Source organism: Podarcis muralis, chromosome 3, assembly GCF_964188315.1.
Source record: "Podarcis muralis chromosome 3, rPodMur119.hap1.1, whole genome shotgun sequence".
In the NCBI taxonomy this organism is placed as follows: Eukaryota; Metazoa; Chordata; class Lepidosauria; order Squamata; family Lacertidae; genus Podarcis; species Podarcis muralis.
This window is the reverse complement of record NC_135657.1, coordinates 67882701-67907679: the sequence shown is the minus strand read 5'-3', so window position 1 is coordinate 67907679 and position 24979 is coordinate 67882701. Positions and strand designations below refer to the sequence as shown.

Below are 24979 nucleotides of genomic sequence, written 5' to 3'. Positions count from 1 at the left end.
GCCTGTTTTTAATGTTGCAATCTCAATGTAGTAAGTAGAACAGGACATAATTAGAATGCAACCTTTACACTTCTAATTGGAAACATTCTGATTCTATTAACTATTGAGAAGGCGGGTGATATTTTCTAATGAACAAATTGCCATTTGAATCACACAATTGGTTTAGGCAATCCAAGTTGTGAAAGGCCAGTGAAATATGCCCCAGCTTCCTTTTGGTGTTTGCATAATATTTCCACTAACATCTGCAAGGTTAGATGTTGTTCCAGTGCTGGAGAAGAGGAATTTCATCCTGAATGTTCAAGTTGGTTTAAGAATCTTCATCTGCAGCAATAGCATATTGTCCATACTGTGACCCTCACGAAATCCTGCTAGATCAGAGGAACAAGGAGGGAGCTTGATACCCAAACTCTAGCTGCATGTTCATTTTCTTTTGTATCAGACATAGTAATAATCCCTGGCCTAACGTTAAGACAATTTAACCTCTAGGAAACTGTAGATTTAATCAGTCGTCCTTGTTGTACTGGCAGTCTTCACGAAGTGGAAATCAGGGATTGTGTGATTGATAGGATTCCTCTGCAAGGACATTGAAGAACAATTTTGGCTTTGCACAAAATTGATTCTTGGAAGCCAAGTTACCAGTTATGCAAAAAGAAGGGAGGAAATCCACCTCATTGTATGTGTGTGACCCTCATGGGTGAGTCCAGTGTGTTTGACTTGATATTGTTTTTTTTTTTTTTTTTTAATCAAAAAATTTTATTAATAGAAATACACAAATTACATTGTATTACAAATACGAACATACAAAAACAAGAATTCCGTCAAGAAAAAGGCAAGAGTTAACAGGCGCAAAAGAAAAACAAAAAGAAAAAAGAAAAAGAGAAAAAAAAACATACAACACATATACAATCCACAAAACTTCCGTCCAGCTCGGTCTTGGAGTTACCAATTCCCGTATTATTTTCACAGTTTTAACAAAACAAATAAACATCGATGATTTCAACTATCGTCTACTGATAAGTTATTTATACCCTGGGTGTTTTCAAAATAAATTAAAAATTTATTCCATTCATCTTTAATTTTACTTGGGTTGTTTTGTCTTATTTTTTGTGTTAATCTCGCTAATTCAATATATTGATATAGCCTCAATTGCCACTCTCCTATATCGGGTAATTCAGAGGTTTTCCATTTTTGTGCTATTTGTATCCTCACCGCGGCCATGGCATATTGAAAAAAGGTTTGATCTATTTTCTTTATTTCTTTACCAATCATTCCTAAGAGGAACAACTCGGGGGTTTTGGGGATGTTATATTTCAGAATTTTTTTCATCTCATCGTGAATTTGCTTCCAAAATTTTTTTATTACATCACAAGTCCACCAAATATGGAAGAAGGTCCCAACCTTTTCTCTACATCTCCAGCAGGTGCTATCAACAGTTTTATACATTTTTCCCAACCTTGCTGGGGTCAAATACCAGCGGTATACCATTTTCTCTAAGTTTTCCCGCAGGGCTATACAAGCTGTAAATTTAACACCTTTCATCCAAAGTATTTGCCATTTATTATAATCTATATTATGACCAAGGTCTTTCTCCCATTTTACCATGACCCCCTTCACCCGCTCTTCCTTGGTGTCCCATTCCAATAATTGTTTGTACATTTTTGAGAGGAGTTTATCGTTACTTTCCAGAATTTCAACCTGAAACCTCGATTTTTTTTCATTCATGCCCAGTCTCTTATGCTCACCCCATAGTGCGTAAATCTGATGAAAGTGGAACCAATCTTTTATTCTATCTTTCAATTTCTCATAAGGCTTCACCCTCCAACCTGTTTCTGTCTTTTCCAAAATGTCCTCATACGTACATTTTTCATCTGCCATATTTATTTTTTTTATTTTAATAATGTTGGTTGGCGAGAGCCACCATGGGGTACCTTTCTCGATCAATTTTTTATACCTCTTCCACACTTCCAATAATGGGCCTCTGATTATATGATTAGAAAATCCCCTGTGGACCTCCCCTTTCTCTTGCCATAGGTAGGCATGCCACCCAAATCTTATATTAAATCCCTCCAAATCTAAGAGGTCTAAATTTCTAAGGGTGGCCCACTCCTTTATCCAGCAGATACCGGCTGCTTCATAATATAGCCTAATATTTGGGACTGCAAATCCACACCTATCTCTAGAATCTGTTAAATATTTCAACTTTACTCTGGCCTTCTTCCCCTGCCAGATAAACTTGGTCAGGGTTTTTTGCCAGTTCTTAAGGAGGGAGGTGCCTTTAATTATTGGTATATTTTGAAAGAGAAATAATAATTTCGGGAGGATGCACATCTTAATGGCTGACATCCTCCCTGTCCAAGAAAGTTTTAATCTATACCAAGTATCTAAGTCCTTTTTAATGTCCTGCCACACCTTCTTATAATTGTCTTCTACTAGGTTTATATTTTTAGGTGAAAGCCAAATTCCCAGATATTTTACTTTGTTCACTGCTTTAATACTGGTCTTCTCCTCCAATTGACTTAACTCCTGTTCACTCAAATTCTTTGTTAGCATTTTTGTTTTCTTCCTGTTCAATCTGAAACTGGACAGCCTACCAAAATCCTCCAAAAGTTCCACCACTCTGCTAGCACTATCCACTGGGTTCTCCACCGACAAAACCAGATCATCCGCGTAGGCCTTGAGCTTAAATTCTTTATTCCCAATTTTTATCCCCCTCACGTTCTCTGCCTCCCTTATTCTATTCGCAATTACCTCTAAAACCATTATGAATAACAAGGGGGACAGAGGACAGCCCTGCCTTGTGCCCTTCTTAATCTTGAATGATTTCGTCAGATTATTATTTATAATCAACCTGGCCTGTTGTTCTGCGTATATTTCCCTAATACCTTTCAAAAAAGGGCCTTCGATGCCTGCCTTTCCCAAGCATTGTAATAAGAATTCCCATGAGACGTTATCAAAGGCCTTTTCGGCGTCTATGAAGATCAGTGCTGCAGGAACATCTATTCTCATATCTAGGTATTCGATGATATTTAAAATGTGGCGGACATTCTCTTTTTGGTGTCTGTTTGGGAGAAAACCCACTTGATCTTTATGTATATACTTCATTAAGAGCTTCTTAAGTCTATTAGCCATAATGTCCGCGAAGATCTTATAATCGCTGTTAAGCAAAGAGATTGGTCTGTAGTTTTTTATATCTGTTTTTTCTTTCTCTGTTTTTGGTATCAAGGTTATATAAGCCTCCTTCCATGAGGTCGGGATCTTCCCCCCCTGAAAGATGTTATTGATCACGACTTTTAAAACCGGGGCTAGGTGTTCTTCTAATGTTTTGTAATATCTTACAGACAAGCCATCCGGCCCGGGTGCTTTCCCATTCTTCATTCTGCCAATGGCCTCCTTGATCTCATCTACTGTGATCTCCTTATTCAGTAATACTCTGTCTTCTTCTGATATATATTTCTTTTCGTTTTTTTCCAAATAATTCTTAATCTCTACACTGTTTTCCCCTCCTTTTTCATATAACTTTTCAAAGAATTGAGTAAACCTATTTTCTATTTCCTCTGGGTCTTCTATGATCTTATCCTCTAATACTATTTTATTTATCATATTTTGTTTTTTTCTTTTTCTTAACTGCCAGGCTAGTAACTTCCCCATTTTGTTTGCCGACTCAAAATACTTTTGCTTTGTAAATTTAATTTTCCACTCTATCTCTTGGTTTAATATTGCTGAGTATTGAGATTGTAACACCTTGAAGGCTCGATTAGCGGCTTCATCTGTTGGGTTTTTAGTTAATTTTTCCTCATAGTTTCTCAGTTGGGAAAGAATCTCCTCTTTTTTACGCTCCCTGACCTTTCTCCTATAACTGTTTTGTTGTATTAAGAATCCCCTCATGACCGCCTTACTGGCGTCCCAGACTACCTCTATCGGGGTTTCTTTGTTCAAATTTAGATTTAAATATTCTTTTAGGGTGCCTTTAATTCTTTCCCTCACCTCTTCACTATCAAACAAATTCTCGCACATTCTCCATCTGTATTGTCCCTTCACTTCATTTTTTATTTCCATATCTAGAGCACAATGATCTGATAATGTTCTTGGATAGATCTCACATTTCTTAACTCTCATAGAGAGTGCTCTTGTCATCCAGATCTGATCTATTCTACCCCAGCTCTGATGGGGTTCAGAATAATGAGTAAATTGTTTAGCGGTGGGGTTTTGGTGTCTCCAGATATCAATTAGATCTAGATTTTCTTCCATATCACCAAATGATTTCGGCAGTTTTCCCCTGTTTAGTTTTCCCTTCTCTGTGCTCCTATCCATATTCGGAGCTGGGACGCCATTCATATCCCCAAGCAAGATTAATTTGTGGTTATCCAGTTCTAATAACATACTTTCAAGTTTCTCAAAAAACTCCCCTCTGTTTGTATTCGGAGCGTATATCGTTACAACATTGATTTTCTCTCCCCGGAAATTTAATTGAATTCCTAAGATTCTTCCTTCCTCATCCTTACAAATCTGAGTCGGTTCCCATTTTTCTTTAACATATATTGCTACTCCTCTTTTCTTTCTAACATCGGAATTAATAAAATCTACCCCTAGTTTTTTATTCACCAGAATATGTTTGTGTTTTTTAGCAATATGAGTTTCCTGAAAACAGATTACATCGTACCTCTTATTTTTCAAAACTTTCTCAATTTTATTCCTTTTAGCTTTCTCGTTCAACCCGTTTACATTCCAGGATAAAAATTTCAGAGTGTGTGTTATGGTTTACCTTTATCTGCTTCTAACCTTTTAACCGTATTCAGCAACTATAATCTCTCTCCCTTGTTTCCTGAGGACTCCCCCTCTTCTGCTGTCTCCGCTCCCACTGCGGCCTCCTCCTCATCTTCATCTGATTCCACCACCTCTCCCTCCGCCCCCCTCTCCCCCCCATATGTGTTCCCCGTCCCTCCATCCTCTTTTTCCAACCTGATCCTTAATCTATTCTCTATCTTTCCCAGATCTTTTTCATATCTCCTCAGAAACTTATCCGCCTCCTGTGTATCCAGCAATTTAAATTTTTTCTCTTTATAGGAGAAGCTAATCCCCTCCGGGAACTCCCAACGGAATGAGATCTCATTTCTCCTCAAAGCTGCAACCACTTGTTTATATCCTTCTCTTTTACGAAGTAGCCTGACCGGTATTTCTTTGTAAATGATGATAGGCCTTCCATCGATTCTCAATCTGTTATTGTAGCTCTTTCTCAGAATTAAGTTTTTCATTTCCAAAGAATTAAAAATCACCAAACAGTCTCCCAAAAATTTACTCACTTTCAGATGATTAGGCCTATTCATCCTGAATACATTGTCTATAGTAGCAGCCACCTCCTCTTCCTTTAAATTTAGCCAATTAGAGAGTTCTTTTATCATTTTCCCTCTAATATCTTCGTTTCTCCCCTCTGCTACTCCCCTAAATTTAAGATGGAGCTGTTTTGACCGCATATCAGCCATGGCTATGTTGTCCCATATCCTATCTTGGGAGATGCTTAACTCTCCCAATTCCTCTTTAACTTTCGATATCTCCTTTCTTTGTTCCCTCATCTCTTTCTGCAGCTTTTTGTTGGATTCCTCAATCATTTTGGACTTTACTGAGAGATCTTGAATTTTGGCTGAGAGTTCACCCACTGCTCCCTCTATCTTATGATCGATCATCTCCTGGACCTCTCCTAGTTTATTTTCCATATATAATACATTTTGTTTGAATTCCTCCTTTATTTTGACCCACAGATTGTCTAGATCTTTAATTTCCTCCTGCCGCGACATCTTTCTTTCTCCCGGGGTCCCTCCCCCTTTCCTCCATTCTTTTCCATCCCTTCCCGTCATCTCCGGATCTAGCCCCCCTTCCCTTTCACTCCCCCCCTACCGTTACTTCCTTCCCTTATCTAACCCCCCGTTCACAGCCGTCCTCAACAGGGAATGTCAACAGTGACCCCAGGAAGTGAGCTCAAAAAATAAAAGTCAGTCCAGGTAAAGATAAACCCAGAGAGAGCCCTGTATCCAGATGTTGGGCACTCCCCTCGAGGTTTGGTAATATCCAGGCAGATTTATCAGGCGGCTTGGGGCAGCAATCCTGTGGTCGGTCCACTAATAGAGGTTGGGGGGAAAACCCCTTACCCCTCCTAACGTTCTCGCACTTCACCCCTGGCCGAAACCGTCTAAGCCCGTCCGTGAGCGGAGGGTATGAAAGCCGGTCTTATAGGTCTCCAAGTCCGGGTTAGACCACTTTGTCCCTTGTAGCCCAATTCCAAAATGTAGTCAAATTCCAGGTTACAGTTGCGGTTCAGGTTTCCAGAGAAAAAGAAAAGAAAACAAAAACTCCCAGTGGTAATCCGGGTCGCGAAAGATACCCCAGCCTCTTTAAGCCGCAGGGAGATGAGTAAGTCTTGCGAATATCTAAACTGGGCTAGTCCGCTTTGTGCCTTGTGGCCCAATTCCCAATTATAAAGTACACCAACCTCTCTAATCCACGGGGGGTTGATGAGTCAGCATCCCACCTCAGCACAATAGGGGGGGGAGAAGGCAGAGCAGACAAAGCAGTATCCGACAGAGAGCAGCCACGGCTGCGGCGTCTTTAAAGTCCTCTAAAATCCTCTTGTCGTATGCCTTGTGCCTTGTGCCTGCTGTCTCTCTCAGTATTGCCTTTCACTCCCTTCCGTGGATACCATATACACTCCGGGTCTTACTTGGAAAGTTGTAGTCTGCCGGCGTCAGGGTCCAACCGCCCCTGCGCAACAGCATATAAAAAAAGAGAAGAGAAAGAAAACAACCCCACAAAACAAACTGTAGCACTCACCAGGGGCCAATTAGTCTTAAATATCCAAGTTCAGCGATTCTTAAATCCACATATTATTCTCATTCAGTCAGACTCTCCAAAACTTCTTCCAATCATCAACTTCCCCTCTGCGCCATCTCATTTCCTCCACCAAACGGACTCCCAAACACAGTCCAGAGTTCTCCAGGAACCACCCAGCTCCAAAACTGGCTTTACGCCTCACTCATTAAAAAGGAAAACACGAAGGTAAAACGCTGGTGGATTCCGTTCCTTTCTTAAGGCGGTCCGTCGCTCGGACTCGGCTGGAAGCTCGAGGCGTTGCCCTGCAGAGTCGTTGCCTCCCCAATTCGCGCTTGCGGTCCTTCGTATCTCCTCGTGCAAACTCAGGAGAACGGTGCGTCCGCTACCTCGCTGCTGGGTGCCTATCCCCCAAGGGTGTTTGACTTGATATTGTACAGATGTTATCCTAGCCACAGGATTAACAGGAGGTGAAGGGGCAAATGAAAAGGCAACTGGGATGCTTTTTAATTTATTTTTAGCTTAGCCTCAGTGGCTGCCAGTAAGGAATATTTAATTTACTTGTATGTAAATGAGCAGGAGCTTCTTCAACCTTCCCCAGTCATTAGTAATCCTATGTAGCACCTTCTGCAGCAATTCTGTATGAAACCCAGTGGATTATTGTCATGGCTATAAATCTAATCTTTTTAAAACTCTTCCCCCCTCCCTCTTTCCCTGTCCCAATGCAGGAGAAGAAAACTTACTGGCAATCTTGAAACGAAGATGGTGGAAGTACATGATCCTGGGGATAATAGATATAGAAGCAAATTACCTGGTAGTTAAAGCTTATCAGTATACCACTTTTACTAGTGTACAGGTAAGATCTCCAATCATTGCTACTTTGCTTACATTCTCTTACGCTTCTCAGGCTTCCTTTCACCCAGTCAGTCAACCTGTGGAAAGGAGCAAGGATGTGCCCACTAGACCTGCTATGGCTCTGCTTAGGGTCACCATTCCTGCTCCTTCGCACATTGGGCAGAAATGGGCACTACATGCATGTGATGTTGTGCAAGAGGTCCTGACTGTGCATACTAGCTCTATGTATGTAAAGCCGAAAGCATATTCTCACCTAGTCTGTAGTTGAAGACAGGACTGGCAACCCCACATAGAGATTGGAGGAGGGCCAGTAGCTGCAGTCATGCGCCCCTCAACCCATTCATTGAACACATGGAAGGGAGCATGAGGTATCAGTTGAAGAAGAAGAAGAGAAGAAGAAGAGTTTGGATTTGATATCCCGCCTTTCACTCCCCTTCAGGAGTCTCAAAGCGGCTAACAATCTCCTTTCCCTTCCTCCCACACAACAAACACTCTGTGAGGTAAGTGGGGCTGAGAGACTTCAAAGAAGTGTGACTAGCCCAAGGTCACCCAGCAGATGCATGTGGAGGAGCGGAGACGCGAACCTGGTTACCCAGATTACGTGACTACCGCTCTTAACCACTACACCACACTGGCTCTCCAGTTGTAGGTGGTAGTCCGCTTCTACCCAAATCCATGTGAATTAGGGGATGTGACACTGAAGTCACAGGGGATGTGACACTGTGACACTGAAGTCACAGTTTTGCAGAACATCATGTTGTGTCAAGAGGCCTGAAACTCTTAGAAATAAGAACCTAGACTCAGACTGCGCTTATTAGTTGGTTTATTTTTGAGTTGCTACCTTGCTTACAGTTGTATGCAGACTGGTGTTCTTCCATCCAGAATTTCTCCTTTTCCCTGCCTGCCTACTGCAAGTCATGGGTTGGACTAGTCTATCCCTAGCCCAGAGCTGTCTGGTATGGATCAAGGAATTGATATTCCAAAAACATTACATATCATTCTGGAAAACAAAGCGATCGTGTACATGGCAGTCACTGGGAAGTTACGTGGCGAGAAGTTGGGTGGGGAGATTTGCTACCTTCCTACAAGCAAGAGAGGTAGTAGAGAACAGTCAGCTTAGCTAGATAGAAGAACTGCATAAACCTGCACAAGAGTTACAGAGCTTTTTCATTTGATTCTTTCAGTTGTATCAGATAATGCCTTCCCTTCTTTAAGAAGACCTTCAAATGCTGAAACCCCACAGCTTCATCTCCAGCAGAAAGGTCACTGAAACTGCCCCTTTTGTCTTGTGTACTTAGCCAAGCCTGATTCACACAAGAACTGGGCCAATTGAGTTGCCACAGGAACCCTCTGAAACAGCTGTTTGTGTGGAGGAACTCCTTCAAAGGTGCATCAGATTTCATCCATGCCAGTATGGACTCTTGGGAGTGGTTGCAATCTGATGACCTGCAGGCAAAATGGCTTCTTAGGCAGGGCAGTGCCTACAGAATTGCATCAGAACTGACAGCCAATGTTAGGTCACTGCATCAGTGAACCCAGGCAGGGCCTTGCAGCAAAAGGAATATACATAAATCTCTGGAATGTGTGGGAGAGCAATCAAGGTTTCGGCTTGGCTTTAGCACAGAAACTGCCCCTGTCACCTTATATAATGACCTCAGTTAGGAGACAGACAAGGCATTGTGCTCTCAGCTGCTTTCAATACCATCAACCACTGCAACCTCCTGGTGAGGCTATCCAAGTTGGGGATGGGTGGCACTGCTTTGCAGTGGTTCCAGTCCTAATTGTATGGTCATCTTCAGCAGGTGATGTTTGTGGAGTGTTTTTTGGCACCATGGGGCTTTCAGTTGGGGGGGGTCCTTCGGGGTTCAGGTTTATCAGCATATTGTTTCATATCTATATGAACCCACTGAGTGGAGTCATCTGGAGTTTCAGAGTGTGTGGTCAGCAGTATGCTGACGACACACCGCTCTATTTCTCCTTTTACATCTACATGTGTGGCAGTGAATGTGCTGGACTGGTGTCTTGTCTCCTAATGGACTGGATGACAGATAATCAACTGAAACCTAATCCAGATAACATACAGGCACTGTTAGTGGGTAGTTCCCTAGGCCAGATGGATGGGAGAATGCCTGCTCTTGAGGGGGTTACATTCCTTCTTAAGGAGCAAGTGCATAGCTTGGGAGTGTTACTGGATCCATTACTACCACTTGTGTCCTCAGTGGTATGGAGTGCCTTCTGTCAGCTTCAGCTGGTGGCCCAGTTATGTCCCTGAATGGACAGGGATAGCCTAACTTCTGTGGCCTATGGTCTGGTAACCTCTAGGTTAGTGCAATGCATTATTTGTGGGGCTGCCTCTAAAGACAGTTTGGAAGCTTCAGCTGGAACAAAATTTGAAACATTTGCTTGTGTTGGGACAGCAATATATACCACCCAACAGAGAAAATGCCCCTGTTTGTGTGAACTGCCTTCAGTTAGTATGGCACCTGTGACTATGAAGGGAGTAGTTCATTGCAATGGATCTGTATTTAGCTGATGGCAATGCAATTTCAACAAATGAGAAATCTCATTTACAATACTTTAATGTTAAGTAGTCTATGAACCATTTCAGCAGATAATCTGCTTGCCGCGTTTATCCTTTTTCACATGAAGTGTTTGCTCCATGATGCAAAACCTTATATGCAAATGTACTAAGCTTGTGGTGCTTTCAAGAAAGAAATATTAGGCAGCTCTCTGCAAACACCTACACTTAATTATCAAAATACTGTTTAGTGGAATTTGATGCATTATCTTGTTTATAATTTAAAATAGTTCTAAGCCTATTTTGAAGATGTATTGCAAGATAGTACATTTCCTTTGGTAAGCTACCTTTATCAATGCCATCTGGAAGTCTTCTGCTTGTAGATCTTTCCTGGAGGAAGCATAAAAATTAAGAGCGGCTTTTGTCTAGGAAATACTTCCCACATGACATTTTTGATTATGCATTTAGGGTGTACCTTAAACTGTGACTTTGACAGACACATATATCATACATTTATACTTAGATTATACTTAAATAAACGTAGATAAATCTCTGCAAAATGGACCCAACTTCCATAGTTTTATACCAATTGACAGTCTGCACACAATGCCTCCATGATTTCCCTCTTTTAAAACAGAAAATTCACCAAACTGCCCACCCCTGCCTCCAATTTGTTTGGTATGTTTTGACACTCCACTCAGAAAACAGTTGCAACCAAATTTTGTGATGCTTGGCTTTTGAAGCAACATCCTACAGTACAAAGGTGAAGTACATCTTCATTGCCTCTGGCTCTCTGCCACTGGCATGCGGCCCCTAGAAGGTTTCCCAGAAGGGAATGCAGCTCTGAAGCTGAAAGAAGTTTCCCACCTCAGTGAAGAGGAGGCCTAGGTAACTTAGGACACCCTGAAAGTCCTGCGAAATCTCAAATTTCAGGAACAATTGACCCAGTCCAGTAGTCTGTTTGGGACTGGAAAACATCGTGCGCTACTTATTGGCACAAGACACTGCCTAAGCAATCCATGCTTGGAATGACTCCTGGATATTTATTAGAACAAAATGAAAAAAATTCTAAATTAGAGTATCTTGCTGAATTAACCTGCATTGCATATGGACAGAATGTCCTCTGTTATTTAATTAGTGCATACCCTCTACACTCATTTTCTTGTCTGCATAAAAACCTTGCTGCTGTTTTGGAGGTCCCTGTTTGATATTATTTAACAAATTTATCCCAGCAGTTGGTGTGTCCCCTGTGTAGGTCCACACAAAGTTCAATAAATGTTTGAGCAAGAAGTCTTAAGTGCATGCAGAATTCTTGCTTCTCAGTTGCACAGATGAGGCTCACCCTCCACAAGAAATCAAATGCTGGATTTCTTTTGGTTATCTGTCAGTTAAGCCTTCCTGCAGATGAAATATTTTCCGGGCTTTCAGTTCCTGGTACTGCATTGAGAAGGTGCCAGCATTCTACTTCATTTGATGTTATAGGTTTTCTCTTAAAAATGTCATGCATTATACATCGACTTTTCTAGCTGGATTTTCTTTCCCATTGTGCTAGAATAGCATTATGGCCCACGTTCTGCCATTGGCACTTGTAATAAGCAGTGATTTAGTCTCTGAATTGATTTTTGAAGGACAGCTTTTGCAGAGAGAAGGTGCAGGATTTTTTCTGCTCCAAGTGATGACTTGAAATGGCCTCGCAATGCAAGCCTAGTCTCTGGACAAGCCTCCGTAATTAATTCCTTTACATATTTATGCGCTCCATGCAGCTACTTGCAGGAACAAAATGTTAACATATGTTTTGGCATTTTTTTCTACTCTACTACCAAATATGTCAGCTCAGTTTTGCCTTATCAGCCTTTAAAATGCCATACATGCACTTGGCATTCTAATGCCGGCCAGATCTCTATCTCTGTGTGTAAGTAGGGGGTGGGTGGGTGGGTGGGTGGGTGTGGGTGTACATGTATGTGTACATGATTTATATCCTGCTTTTCCTCAAGGGAGTTCAAGACAGCATAACCAGTCTGTCCCAATTTTTACCTCACATCAACCCAGGGCTTTTTTTCAACTGGAACTCAGTTCCGGCACCTCTCAGGTGGGCGCCATTGCCATTCTAAGAGAACGAGGCAGGTGTTCATGGTGAGTTCAGTACCTCTTTCCTAGAAAAATAGCACTGGTTTGGACTGAAGGTTTATCTCTGCAGTCTAGTCTAAACTGAAGATCCGCTTTGTTGATTTTGTCTTGTCACCAGTTGAAAGAAATTTGATGGTTTTCTTCTCTCCCCTGCAATGTATAGAAGTAAAACAGGTTTTGTTTTTAATAACACAGCAGCTGAAGTCCAGCATACAAACTTATTTTTATGTTGCTCTAGAGAAAGGTAGTTAGTTGCATCAACCCTGTGAGGTAGGTTAGGCAGAGAGAGAGAGAGAGAGAGAGAGAGAGAGAGAGAGAGAGAGAGAATGAGAATGACTGGCTCAAAGCCACTATTTACAAATCCAAATGTGAATCTATAAATACTTGTGAGTGAGTACAAATTACATAGATGAGTGCCCACATTATTAGCCCACTTGTATGGACTGACAGTCTCCATGGTGTGATCTCACATATCTGTCATCTGTATGTGAAGTAAGTGACCACATGGGTGGAGCTAGTCACATGGCTCATTTCCAGGTCACTGAGACCCTTCTCCATGGCCAGGTCCCTCCTGAGTGAGGATAGGTTAAAACAAACAAACAGCCCACATGTGATCAGTAAAAAAAAACAAAAAACCCTACCATGTGATTATATGGTTGCAACATTCACACAAAGCCAGCAGTCATGGGGAAAGCAATTCAAACCCTCCTCAAATGGTTTGTGAACCCGTATTATGGGTACTGCATCTGAATGATCTGCTTGGCATGTTTGTTTTATGTTGTCCTTGCAGCTCTAAAACTGTTTCATGTGATTTCAGGGCAAGAATGCAAAGTCTATCACTCCAACCGTGTGAAAATCTAAAGAGACATATTTATTTATTTGATGTCAGTTGCTTCCCATAAGTATCTCGGAAGAGATTTCACAGTTAAAAGGTGAACAATAAAAAGAATTCCATATGTAAAACCAATTCTATATATAAAAACAATATACACTTATACACAAAAGCAGGCAGGGATTAGATGTTATGAGTAGTTACAGGAATATGTGATTTCAGTCGTACCTAATGCAAATATGATTATCTGCTTGCTACTATGTCTATTGACAAAATAATTCTTTCAGCATAGCTTAAATTGCAATTCAGATAGCTCATCGGCTTTCTATTTCATGGTGGGTCAGGCTATTGTGCATCCATCCTATGCTCTGTAATTGTGAAATGTCTGAACAATGAAGATTACAGCATCCCTAGTGATAACATTTGCATCAGACAACAACCAATACGCAGGTACTAACATGTTATTGAGTAGTTCTTTCTCTGCATTCTTTCCCCACATTCCCTCTTTGGCAAAAACATATTGGCACCTTCACTCATTATTTCTGAAATCGGAAATATGAGCATATGTCTGTCGATGAAGTTTGTGTGTGATAATGTCGTCCACAAAAAGCAAAGCAATATGTTTGCCACTTAGAAGAGAAAAATAAATATGACTGATGCAGTGCTCCCTTCTTCCATAGCACTTGCCATTTTCACAGTGGGAGTTCTTATGTATTTATGCATTTGTTTATATCTGATAGGATTCAGTCTCGCAGAGTGAAGATGATCACTCGTGGATGCATTTAGGGAAAAAACGTTGCAGACCATTTTGGATATTCTTCGCCTCCGAAGGTGTAATTTCAAACAAGAGCTCAGATTGGAAGCTGTTGTGGGTTTCTGAGCCCTGTTTTGTAGTGAATGCCTGGAGTCAGAGAGAGAATAGACAGTTCCGAGATCTGTCACATTAGACAAGAAGACCAGAGGGGAAATTGCCAATTAGAAGAGGTGAGGGTAGCATGGATGATAAATCCCTCTCCGGACGAAATCTTAATCCTTCTTGCAACTGCTGCTACTGTACCTCAGGGCCAGTCACTGACAAGTGGCAGCTGTGGGGGGCCAGGGGGGCAAGAGCTTCACACAGTTTGCTTGCGGCCAGCACTAATGAGCTGCCCAAATGTGGCGACAGAAGATAGCAATTGGAGTGGGGGCAAATCAATGGCAGAGAAGCAGCTCAGCTGTTTCTTGTTTAATTCCAGCTGGAGTTTGCTGACCAGCACTTTGCTTTGATAGTGGAAGAAACCAGCTCATTCCCCACAGTGTGTCCTATTGATCCCAAAGCTGCTTCCCCCACCCACAAAAGGATGCCAGTGTATGAATGCATGGACCTTGCATTTTGCAGTATACACGTATTAGATTTCTATTCCACCTTTCCTCCAAGGAACTCAAATTCCCACACTCCCCATTTTATTGTCCTTTCACTATGTGTGCTGAAGTGTGTCTCTCCTCATGCTTTCTGTGTGCTTTCCTTTCTCCCTACTGTTCCACCCAGGCCCTGTATGTATTTGTCTGCTCCCTTTTTTCAGTGCTGCGTGTGTAAAGGGGAAAAAAATGGAATTTGATAATTAATGGGGCTGTTGTTTGTAACATCCTTGCACAGATGCAGTGGTTGAATTTTGCTCAACCCAGTGATCCCTGGCTGTAAACTAGAGCTGTCCTCTTCTAGGATGGCCTTTGACTGCTGTGAATGATTAGTTCTCTAACAACCACAATGCACAAGTGTTGCTGGTTTGACTTTTCCTGTAGGCTGTGGTTGGGACCACCCACTTTTACCACGTGCAGTTCTGTTCTGAATGCATTTGTAGTAGTTCCAGCCTTCTGTTTGTATCTCACTTGTAGTTTGCCTTGTGTGAGAAATCAGGTCCTGCCTCCAGAGCCTATCCAGTAATGCACCTCCTTTTGTGTGAGAGAGGATAAGAGGGCATATAAAATAATCTGAGGCAATGCTGGGAACAATCTTGGTCATGGACATATGTTTTATGAATTGCTTTGAACCAGGGAGCCAAAGGCACTTAAGACTCTGCGTACATTCTGCTGAGCTTATGGAGCCTAAAGGATGAGACGGTGGCGAGACTTTTTACTAGGAATGGGTTGATTGCATCCAGTTTCAGTCTCGCTTGCACTCAATCATAGATCTGTTCCATGCCATCCTGTGGCATCACATTGCTTCCCATTCCATCCTGTTGTTTGTCATTCCTTTCCTGTTCCATTATATTATTATTATTAATTTGTGTTATTGTTGTAAGCATTTTTCTTTGCTGTTTCTGTAAAACACAAACTCTCTGATGCATTCACCAGTGAAATTTGTATTTCATATGCATCTTTTGCTACATATACTGTATCTATCTATAGATATCTATAGATATCTATATATATACAGTGGCACCTCGTGCTAAGTACTTAATTCGTTCTGGAGGTCCGTTCTTAACCTGAAACTGTTTTTAACCTGAGGTACCACTTTAGCTAATGCGGCCTCCCGCTGCTGCTATGCCACCGCCGCACAATTTCTGTTCTCATCCTGAAGCAAAGTTCTTAACCCGAGGCACTATTTCTGGGTTAGCGGAGCCTGTAACCTGAAGCATATGTAACCTGAAGCGTATGTAACCCGAGGTACCACTGTATATATAGATATAGATATAATTTTGTACAGTGGAAATGCATTGCAAAATCTGAAGAAGTGCATAATCCAGTTGGGCGCTGCATTCCCATACACAGGCAAGTTCAAGAGCATCAGATCCGGTTGGCCTGCTGTGGAAAGGAGACCTTACAAATTCCTACTTTATTGCCCCCATCCCTACCTTGTCTGACAACGAGGTAGCACTGTCCATAGAGATGAGGTAGAAAACCATTTCAGTTCACATTCAAATTTGCACTTCCCCACCAAATAGGGAAACCCAAAACAGAGCCATACTTCAAAATTCACGCTTATCCAAATTTTGTGATGCAGTTATCCAGTGTCTATAAAAATGCATTTACTAAGGGGAAAGTAGGCATAAAAATCAATATATCTGTGAAACTAACCTACAAAACTACAATGCATAAGAAGAAATTGCTTGCAAAAATGTGCAATACACAATTTTGTATGCAAAACTGCATGCAAAAACGTGTTAATTTATACTGCAGATTGCCCTGTGATCCTTGGAAGAAGGGCAGCATATAAATTTGATAAAATAAATAAATTGCAGACTGATGCAGAAATGTGGAGAACTGAATATAAGATGGGGGACGAGGATGAGAAACTTGAGGGAACCGAAATTGACAGATTTGCCCATCCCTGTCAGAGGCTTTAAGATGCTGACTGCACTGGCCCCTTGTGGTGGGGAGGAAGATGGCAGTATAAATAATTAAAACAAGTGTAGGTGGGTCTTCTAGAAACTCATAGGGGGAGAGTGCAGAGAGGAAGGTGTTATTTTGCTCCACATGCTCTCTGTCCCCTTTCTCTGCCTCTACCCCTCATCGTAGCAGGGTATTCTGAATCATACAGCCATCTTAATCAACTGTTTCCCACTCTCCATGTCTGCATGGCAAATGGTATTACCGTATGATAGTAATAACAAATAAAAGAATAGCAGGGCTCTGCAGTTCTGCTCTATATGACAAGTGGTCCATCAGTGTCCATCAGATGGGATTAAACCTCAGCCTTCTGCCCAGTCATGGAGCTGGGGAGAAGGCGGGGTAATTTTTTTGTTTGTGCTGCACTTGGGATGTGCTCAGAGCAGATAAGACCCCTGTCCTTCAGAGGAGTGAGAAACAATGTCCAAGCAATCACAAACCTTTGGCAGTGGCTTATGACAGCCAAAATTTCTGGATTTTTATTTATAACATTGTAACGATTAGGGTCACTTTCTCTCACCTTTCTTGTGGGGTTAGGACAGGCATAGACTCCCTTTATTCCCATATTAAAATTCCAAGTTGGAAAACCACTTAATCAACTCCAGAGTTCAAATCCAAGCCTTTTCTTAATGTTTCAAGATAAAGCAGCGTGAGAGAAGGCAGAATTGCATCAAAAGGAAAATGAACAGTCGTTTCCAAGTAGTTCTAGGTGGATATTAGCCCTCTTCAGTGTGGTATAGTGGTTAAGAGCGATAGACTCGTAATCTGGGAAACTGGGTTCGCGTCTCCGCTCCTCCGCATGCAGCTGCTGGGTGACCTTGGGCCAGTCACACTTCTCTGAAGTCTCTCATCCCCACTCACCTCACAGAGTGTTTGTTGTGGGGGAGGAAGGGAAAGGAGAATGTTAGCCACTTTGAGACTCCTTAGGGAAGTGATAAAGCGGGATATCAAATCCAAACTCTTCTTCTTCTTCAGGCATTCAGACAATGTGTTGCGAGATGGGGCTCTAGAGCAAGCATGCTAGCTCCACTCCCCGTTGTCATTCTTGTCACCTCCCCAAGTTGGAGGGTGGCTGTCAGAAGTGGGCATCCTCCTGTGCTCAAGCAGATGTGCATTTAAGATTTCCCAGCTTTCTAAAATGCGAACAGAGCCTCAGTGAGTTTCTGGAGAATGATGGGAATGATGATGAGGGCTGAGCTAGCACCCTCATTCTTGCATCCGTCTCTGCATGTTTACTGAACTCCGCGTCAGACCACCTGAAGAAGGCTACTGTCTGTAAAGAACATTCAGTAACTTAACAGGCAGATTATATTTAGCTGATGTTCATCCAGGGTGAGACTCAGTTTGAAGGAGAGCAGTAGCAATTTCCCAAGCAAATGAAGATAAAAGCATGCTCAAACTCTTAATTTTTATACTGCGTTCCAAGGACCAACAATGGGTATGGGGAGGAAGTGATCAGCTGGGAAACATTATGGGGTGTATCAGGATGACAATACTTATCATGTCTCAGGGAAGTGGCTTTGTGAAATGTGAAGCTGAGAAGATAATCTCTTTTTAGTACAGTGGTACCTCGGGTTACAGACACTTTAGGTTACAGACTCCGCTAACCCAGAAATAGTACCTCGGGTTAAGAACTTTGCTTCAGGAAGAGAACAGAAATCGTGTGGCAGCAGTGGGAGGCACCATTAGCTAAAGTGGTACCTCATGTTAAGAACAGTTTCAGGTTAAGAGCGGACCTCCAGAAATTAAGTTCTTAACCAGAGGTACCACTGTATTTCGGGGAGAAAGATGTTTGGGACATGCCTTCCTCACTCTTCTGTGATAAGTAGGGAGCATCTGGCTAAAGATGGTTTTTTTTAAAGGGACAGAAGTGTTGAGGGTTTTGGTGTTCATCACAAGTGTTGTCAGTGGACACAGCCCAGGAAACTTTCCTTCCCTCCTATTTCCCCAAACTGTCAGAAGCTGAATTCTAAAGGTCCTGATAGCATTGATCTGCTTTTGGGTGGGCAATGAGACACCTGTCCCCCACCCCCTGTCCCCATCTCAATGCTCATTATAGGACTATTATGCATAGAAGCTAGATATGTGCCTTCCTCCCTCCCTCCCCAGTCTGTTTCTTACACTTAATAGCTGATCTGCACAAAGGAAAAGGTCACTTGCATGGGGTTACAATGGTCAGCCAGATTGCTGTATAACAGCTTGGCTCTGTTAAGTAACCAGACATGAACACTATTAATAAGATAAAAAGCAGCCACAAGGCCTTTAGAATAGCTTTATACGCAGCATTATGCACAGACCTAATCAATACAATAGCAGCTCTATTGCTTTAAATGAGCTGTTTCTTAATGGCTAGACAGAACAGCCATTCCACTATGTAAAACAATCATATCACCCTTGTTTTAATCGTATTAAATTTAGCTATTGAAGAGGAGGACTATATTAGGCAGGACAGGCAGTGACATATGGTGGAAAGAGCTTAATATAATTTGCCGGTTCTCTTTCTCCATAATGGTTAATTGAAAAGCAAATAGACCTGACCAGCCTTTTATTTTTGCATAGCTAGGGTGCGTTCCACATCTTACTGACATTAATGGGGAAATATTCCATTATTTTACATGGTTACAGATTGCACTTTTATATATATATATAAAAGTATTTCTTTGCAAAAAAAAAATGCATTAAAAGAGGTGAACAAATGAACAAGTATTTCTTGCTACCCCTGGAGAGAATAAATAGAAAAACAATGTTTCCATAAATGTTTGGAAATGTGTGTTGAATTATGTTAATGGACATGTTGTGTCTTACACCCTGCAGTTAAGTTACACATTAAAAAACCCCAGCAGTATTTAATGTAAAATTATATTTTGAAAAATCAACTCTAGGGTATTTGCAAGTAGTTTGGTATTGCCTCTGTATGTTAGATTTATACCCTAATATTTTGTGGTGGGGAGGTTATTAGGAAATAATCCAAGGCTGTTATTTACTGGAGCAAACATATAAAGTAGGAGTCATCAATGCAGTGCTCCTGAGTACCAGAGTGCCCACCAGCACCTCTATGGTACCCACAAACGATCTTTGTAAATGTCAGTAAATGTTAAATATTTGATACAAATAATTCTGTAAGATGTTTATATGGAGTATCCCCTCTCTCTCACACACAGCCAAAGACAAAACTTCTATGTTATACCACGAGCTTACATAAGATCATTATATTTTTCTTCTCTTCGGTTCACATGTAATAATGCAGTGTTTTTCATGCAGCGTTTATACACTTCTCTTGTTTATATCTCTTGGGGCTCTGGGATGAGAAGCTGGACGTTTCTTTTAAATATGAAATTGCCGTACCTCTAAACTGAAAACATAATTTCCCACGTAATGTGACCGTTCCAGAAAAATGACAGTTTGCTTATTGTGCTTTATATGCTCAGTTTTGTAACTTTAAAGGCTTTAAAAAAAAACAACCCAAGATGTACAGATGTAAGATAGTTCCTATGCCATGCCTATTAGTAGCTTCTGTTAACTTTTTCCTCATATATTAAGAAATGCGCTGTGAGGGACGCTTGAGGCTATTTTTGTTTGTTTGTTATTTTTCCACAGAGTAGCCTAAGTGTGCCTTTTTAAATCAATGCTCTTATTTTAGATGCAGAAGCTGCTTCCAGCCCAGAGCTCCTCCATTAGTAGTTCTCTTCTCCCCTATGTTTCCAGGGACTGCTTGAGCCCTCACGTCCTTGGCATATCTTGTGCCATTTTTGTTATTCATAATGGTGCTTCCATTCACTCTACGGTGGTTCCATCTATACTTTTATTCTGTCAAAAGCTGACACTGTTTCATGCAGTCTGATGGCGTAGGGCTCAAGTGTGAGGGAAGGGAGCTGGCTTTGCTCTGCTATAAATTATTTCTCCCTCCCCATAGAAATGAAAATTCCAGATTTATCACTGAGAATTTTAACCTGAGCTTCTCTTAGATAAGCACTGGTATATGTTCTAATATGCTGAGCAAAGGTATTAATACCGTTGTTATAATAATGGTATAGGTTTACCCAACTAAGTTTTATTTAGTGTAGACTCATGGAAATTAATGGAGCTAAGTTAGTTGTGCTTATTAATCTCAATGGACTTACTCCTGAGTAGGACTAACATTGGACACAACCTTATGTATGTTGGATTTTTAATGCTCAAACACAAACATAAGCTTATTTCAGTTGTTTTTTTACAACCACTGCATGAAATAGGCAGTATTATTTTCCCCATCTTAAAGGCAACTGAGAGACAGTTTGCTGACGATCAATTGGTTAAAAATTGAATTGGGCAGTACCCAGCTAATAGTTCCTGGTCTTAACCACTGGGCTATTTTAACTCTTAACTTTTACTCATGGAAATCTCAAGTGTTAGGAAAAGAGTTCTGACAGAAACAGTTTTTAACTTAGCTACTGAAGGGGGGAACAGTTGCCAATATACACAGAGAGAGCCTATCTCCTGTCGACATCTCTAACTATGGTCCTTATTCTACAGTGTTGGGTCCAACGCTCTTTTTTTAGGACAGCCAAGTCGCTGCCAGATGACCTGTTATCCCACAGTGTCCAGTATATTTCCTCTTCATTTTCCGTACCACAAAAGTCCACTTTTTTAGAACCAGGTTTGTTGGGCAAGAGCAACAATCTGCTCTGCACTCACTCACACACACCACTTTCTAAGGCCCAGACTGTGAACACAGGAAGACCACTTGCTAGAGTTATAATGTTGGAGGCTTGGTTTTTTAGGAAGGAAACAAGAAATATTTTTTCCTGCTTATAGAGCCTTTTGTCCAGTTAACTTGGTGTGCATCTATAGAATCATAGAACTGTAGAGCTGGAAGGGACTAGGAGTCATTTAGTCCAAGCCCCTGGAATGCAGAAATCAAAGCTAGAGAATTCCTGACAGAGAGCCATCCAACCTCAGTTTAGGAACCTCCATTGAAGGAGAGCCCACCACCATTTTAGATAGTCCATTCTAGTGTCGAATAGCTCTTACTGTCAGAACAGTTATTCCTACAGTTCAATCAGAATCTCTTTTCTTGAAATTTTATCTGTGGCTTATATCCAACAGTGCACTAGCAGCATTCCACTCTCACCACAGGGCTTCAGTTTCATCTCCTCCCCCACTTGTTCGCCACAATCTGCACCAGATGACCTCCCAACTCTCCAGAGCCGATTCTGATAGTATCTGGAAGGGGTGGCTGGAAGGGACAGGAGAGGGAAATGAATTTATGTTGTGCACACCATAGTGTGTTGCATGAGCAGAGCTGCAGGGTTGGATACAGCCGATTCTGTGTGTATGTAAGTGTATGTGTGGAGACAGAAAGAGATAAACTGAGCAGGGGGTGAATAGATTCAAGATAGCATCTTTCATGGTAACGCTCCACTTGCTGGCTTCATTTTTTGCCTGCTAGCATCCAGCTTCATGGGCAGATTCTTGAGGTGCAGTTCTCACAGTAGTAGTAAGTAATAGTAGCAGCAACAGTAGAAATATCAGCATTTCTGGGTTATACTTGAAGTGGAGATTCACCTGCTTCATCTCCTCCTGAGTATCCACATTGTGTATTGGATACAAAAGTACCAGAGGAAAGCCACAAATGTTTAGGTTCCATCACATATATGTACTACTTGGTTTTTCCTATAATATACAAAACTACCTTTATTCTTGTCTACGACTATATTCTTGGACCACCTACTTCTAACTCTCCATACACCCATGCTCACACAGTGCTGTTAGCCAACTTTGTGATATTAACCCTAAAATGCTTCTAGAACTACTCCTTTTATTTTATTTTTGCACACCCCTGAGTCCTCATGAAGCAGCAAGAGGAATAACAATGTGGGTGGTAGCATTTGTTTAAATAACTGACAGCCATTCTGCTACTGAAATTGTCAGAATCTTTTTAATGGCAATAATACTGATAAAGTGGTGCTGTTATTAAGAAGCAGACGTTTTCTGCCAAGGTCGCTGACCCCCATTTGCAAGTGCTCATCGGCTTCAGTTGAGGCCCAATCCTAAAAGCCTTGTTAGCACCCAGCAGATTCAATCACAACACTGTTGGGTTAAGAAGAGACTGGCAGGGTCTTGAATTTTGCCCCTGAGCCATTTGAACATATTTCTTCTAAGGTAAGTATTTCTGTCTGTTTCCTTCTGTTTTAATTCTCTTATGTTTTGAGAAGCAGCCTATATTTGTAGTCATATGCACCTCAATGCTTTGTTTTAAAGTTGTTGTTCTCTCTCTTTCTCTCTCTTTCTTCCTCCCCCCTACCCTTACAGCTCCTAGATTGTTTTGTGATTCCAGTTGTGATATTATTATCTTGGTTCTTCCTGCTGGTTCGGTACAAGGCAGTGCACTTCATTGGCATTGTGGTCTGCATTCTGGGGATGGGCTGCATGGCAGGAGCCGATGTCCTTGTTGGACGGCAGCAAGGGGCAGGTAAGGATCTGCATACATGTTTCCATGCAGGAAAGAAATGCTGTGCCTGGAATGCTGTTCTCCAGCCATCAGAGAAGTTCAGAAACAAGATTTCCTTGTAGCCTCAAAACGAGTTTGGGAAGGGGATTTTGTAAAGGGAGATCCAACACAAACTGCATCTGTTTTTATTTCAGTTCATCTGCTTGTCTGAAACACGTACCGTTGCAATGTGCAGGGAAAAGAATCCAGGCCAAATGGCGTATGAGACTCTTAAAATAATGTACACTGGTACCTTGGTTTACGAACGTAATCCGTTCCGGAAGTCCGTTCTTAAACCGAAACCGTTCTTAAACCGAGGCACGCTTTCCCTAATGAGGCCTCCCGCCACCGGCGCCCTTCCACCATTCAGATTCTGTTCTTAGACTGAGGTAAAGTTTGCAAACTGGGACACTACTTCCAGATTTGAGGAGTTTGTAAACTGAATCGTTCTTAAACAGGACTGTTCTTAAACCACTGTATTAAGGTCCCAGCAAAGCCCTTATTTGCACTAATGCTATATAGAGGCAGGATGACCTTTTGAAAGGTCATGTGTAGCATGTGACTGCCATGTATGGCTGCTGTATACTGATCTGCACATGTGCTAGTGATCATTTTAACTGTACAGTCTGTATACAGTGCATGTCAGGGCTTTCCTGCAACTTGTGCAAGGAGTAAGTTGTACTTAACTAATTTGGCAGGAGATCAGGAGAAATCTCTTTTTTAACAGATTGGTGTGTGTGTGAATTTGGGAAATCTTGAAGAGAAAGGTTACCATTAAGTCTCAATGCTTAAAACACAAACAGCTCCCTCAAACCACTATTTAACATAACAAAGCGAACACTGTACTATTGTTGCATGACTCCGGCACGTATATAAAGGTAGAGTAAAGTCCTGTGGGAAAGTGCTAGTTTTGTGTCATTTTGGGCTGCCTGCGGGAGATTGATTTTTGATTGCTACCCCATATTTTAAAAACCACTCAAAGTTTCCCACCCACCCTTCTTCCCAGTAGATAGCAGTGATCCCCCCCAAAATACCATTTTCTAAACAACATGGGATGAGGTGTAGGGGACTGCTGAAAGTGGAGGAAATTGCTCAAAGCTGAGCCAAGATTTGCCTGAGTTTGGGCAATTCCCCCTTCCCTTAGCTCCCCATCCCACATTGTTCAGAAGATCCTCTAGAGAGATTTTTCAAAGGGCCAAGGCCAGGTGTAGGGAACAGGTGGGGTGGATATTTCCTTCTGTGAACTTCTTTCTATTCACTTTTCTTTGAATTCATGACATTGCATTGAAGATGTTGCAAAAGCTTTGCCTTTAGTGTCTCCTTGGAGGTAACTGTCCTGCATGTGCAATGAACATGCAGAGATAAATTTACCCTCAAAGGAAAGGTGCAAAAGTCTTTCCAAAAGTGTAAAGAGATTTGATGAAGGAGAGCTCTGATAGCAGATTTTGATCTGCTTTTTCATATATATATATATATTCTCTTTGTGCTCCTAGGAGAAAATAAACTTATAGGGGACCTTCTAGTACTAGGTGGAGCCACTCTCTACGGCATCTCCAATGTTTGTGAAGAGTACATCGTACGGAACCTGAGTCGGGTGGAGTTCCTAGGCATGATTGGACTCTTTGGTTCCTTCTTCAGTGGAATTCAACTGTAAGTAAGGAAAGGCAGCTGCCTGCTACTATTGAAACAAAACCAGAAAGTCCCATACCATCTCTTCACTTTGTTTCATTGGAAATCTCCCAATCACATGTGCTTTCATGTGTATTGTAGAGGTTGAATGGCCCCCAAACCCCTGGTCCTCCATCCATTCAGCTGCCACTGGCCATACATTCCAAAAAAAAATACCTGCTGATGAAAAAGAAATGCTTGTAGTTTGTAGCCCACCAAGGTATGGTTTGAATGTGACTTACCATAAAAGCCCAAGGCCAAATGAGCTGTTGGGCTGAGTAGAAATGGGATGAATGAACCTATGTTCCAAGACTGAGTTTTC

At 41.6% G+C, this 24979-nt stretch overlaps 1 protein-coding gene across 2 annotated transcripts in view; it reads left to right on the top strand.

The window, feature by feature from the left end:
* Nucleotides 1-24979, top strand: part of SLC35F1 (solute carrier family 35 member F1) — a 195429-nt gene that overhangs the window by 145592 nt on the left and 24858 nt on the right. For both annotated transcript variants that reach the window (XM_028723275.2, XM_028723274.2), the window contains 3 exons: nucleotides 7548-7675; nucleotides 22812-22971; nucleotides 24483-24639. In XM_028723275.2, the coding sequence (XP_028579108.2) occupies nucleotides 7548-7675; nucleotides 22812-22971; nucleotides 24483-24639 (445 nt within the window). The remainder of the gene's footprint in view (nucleotides 1-7547; nucleotides 7676-22811; nucleotides 22972-24482; nucleotides 24640-24979) is intronic.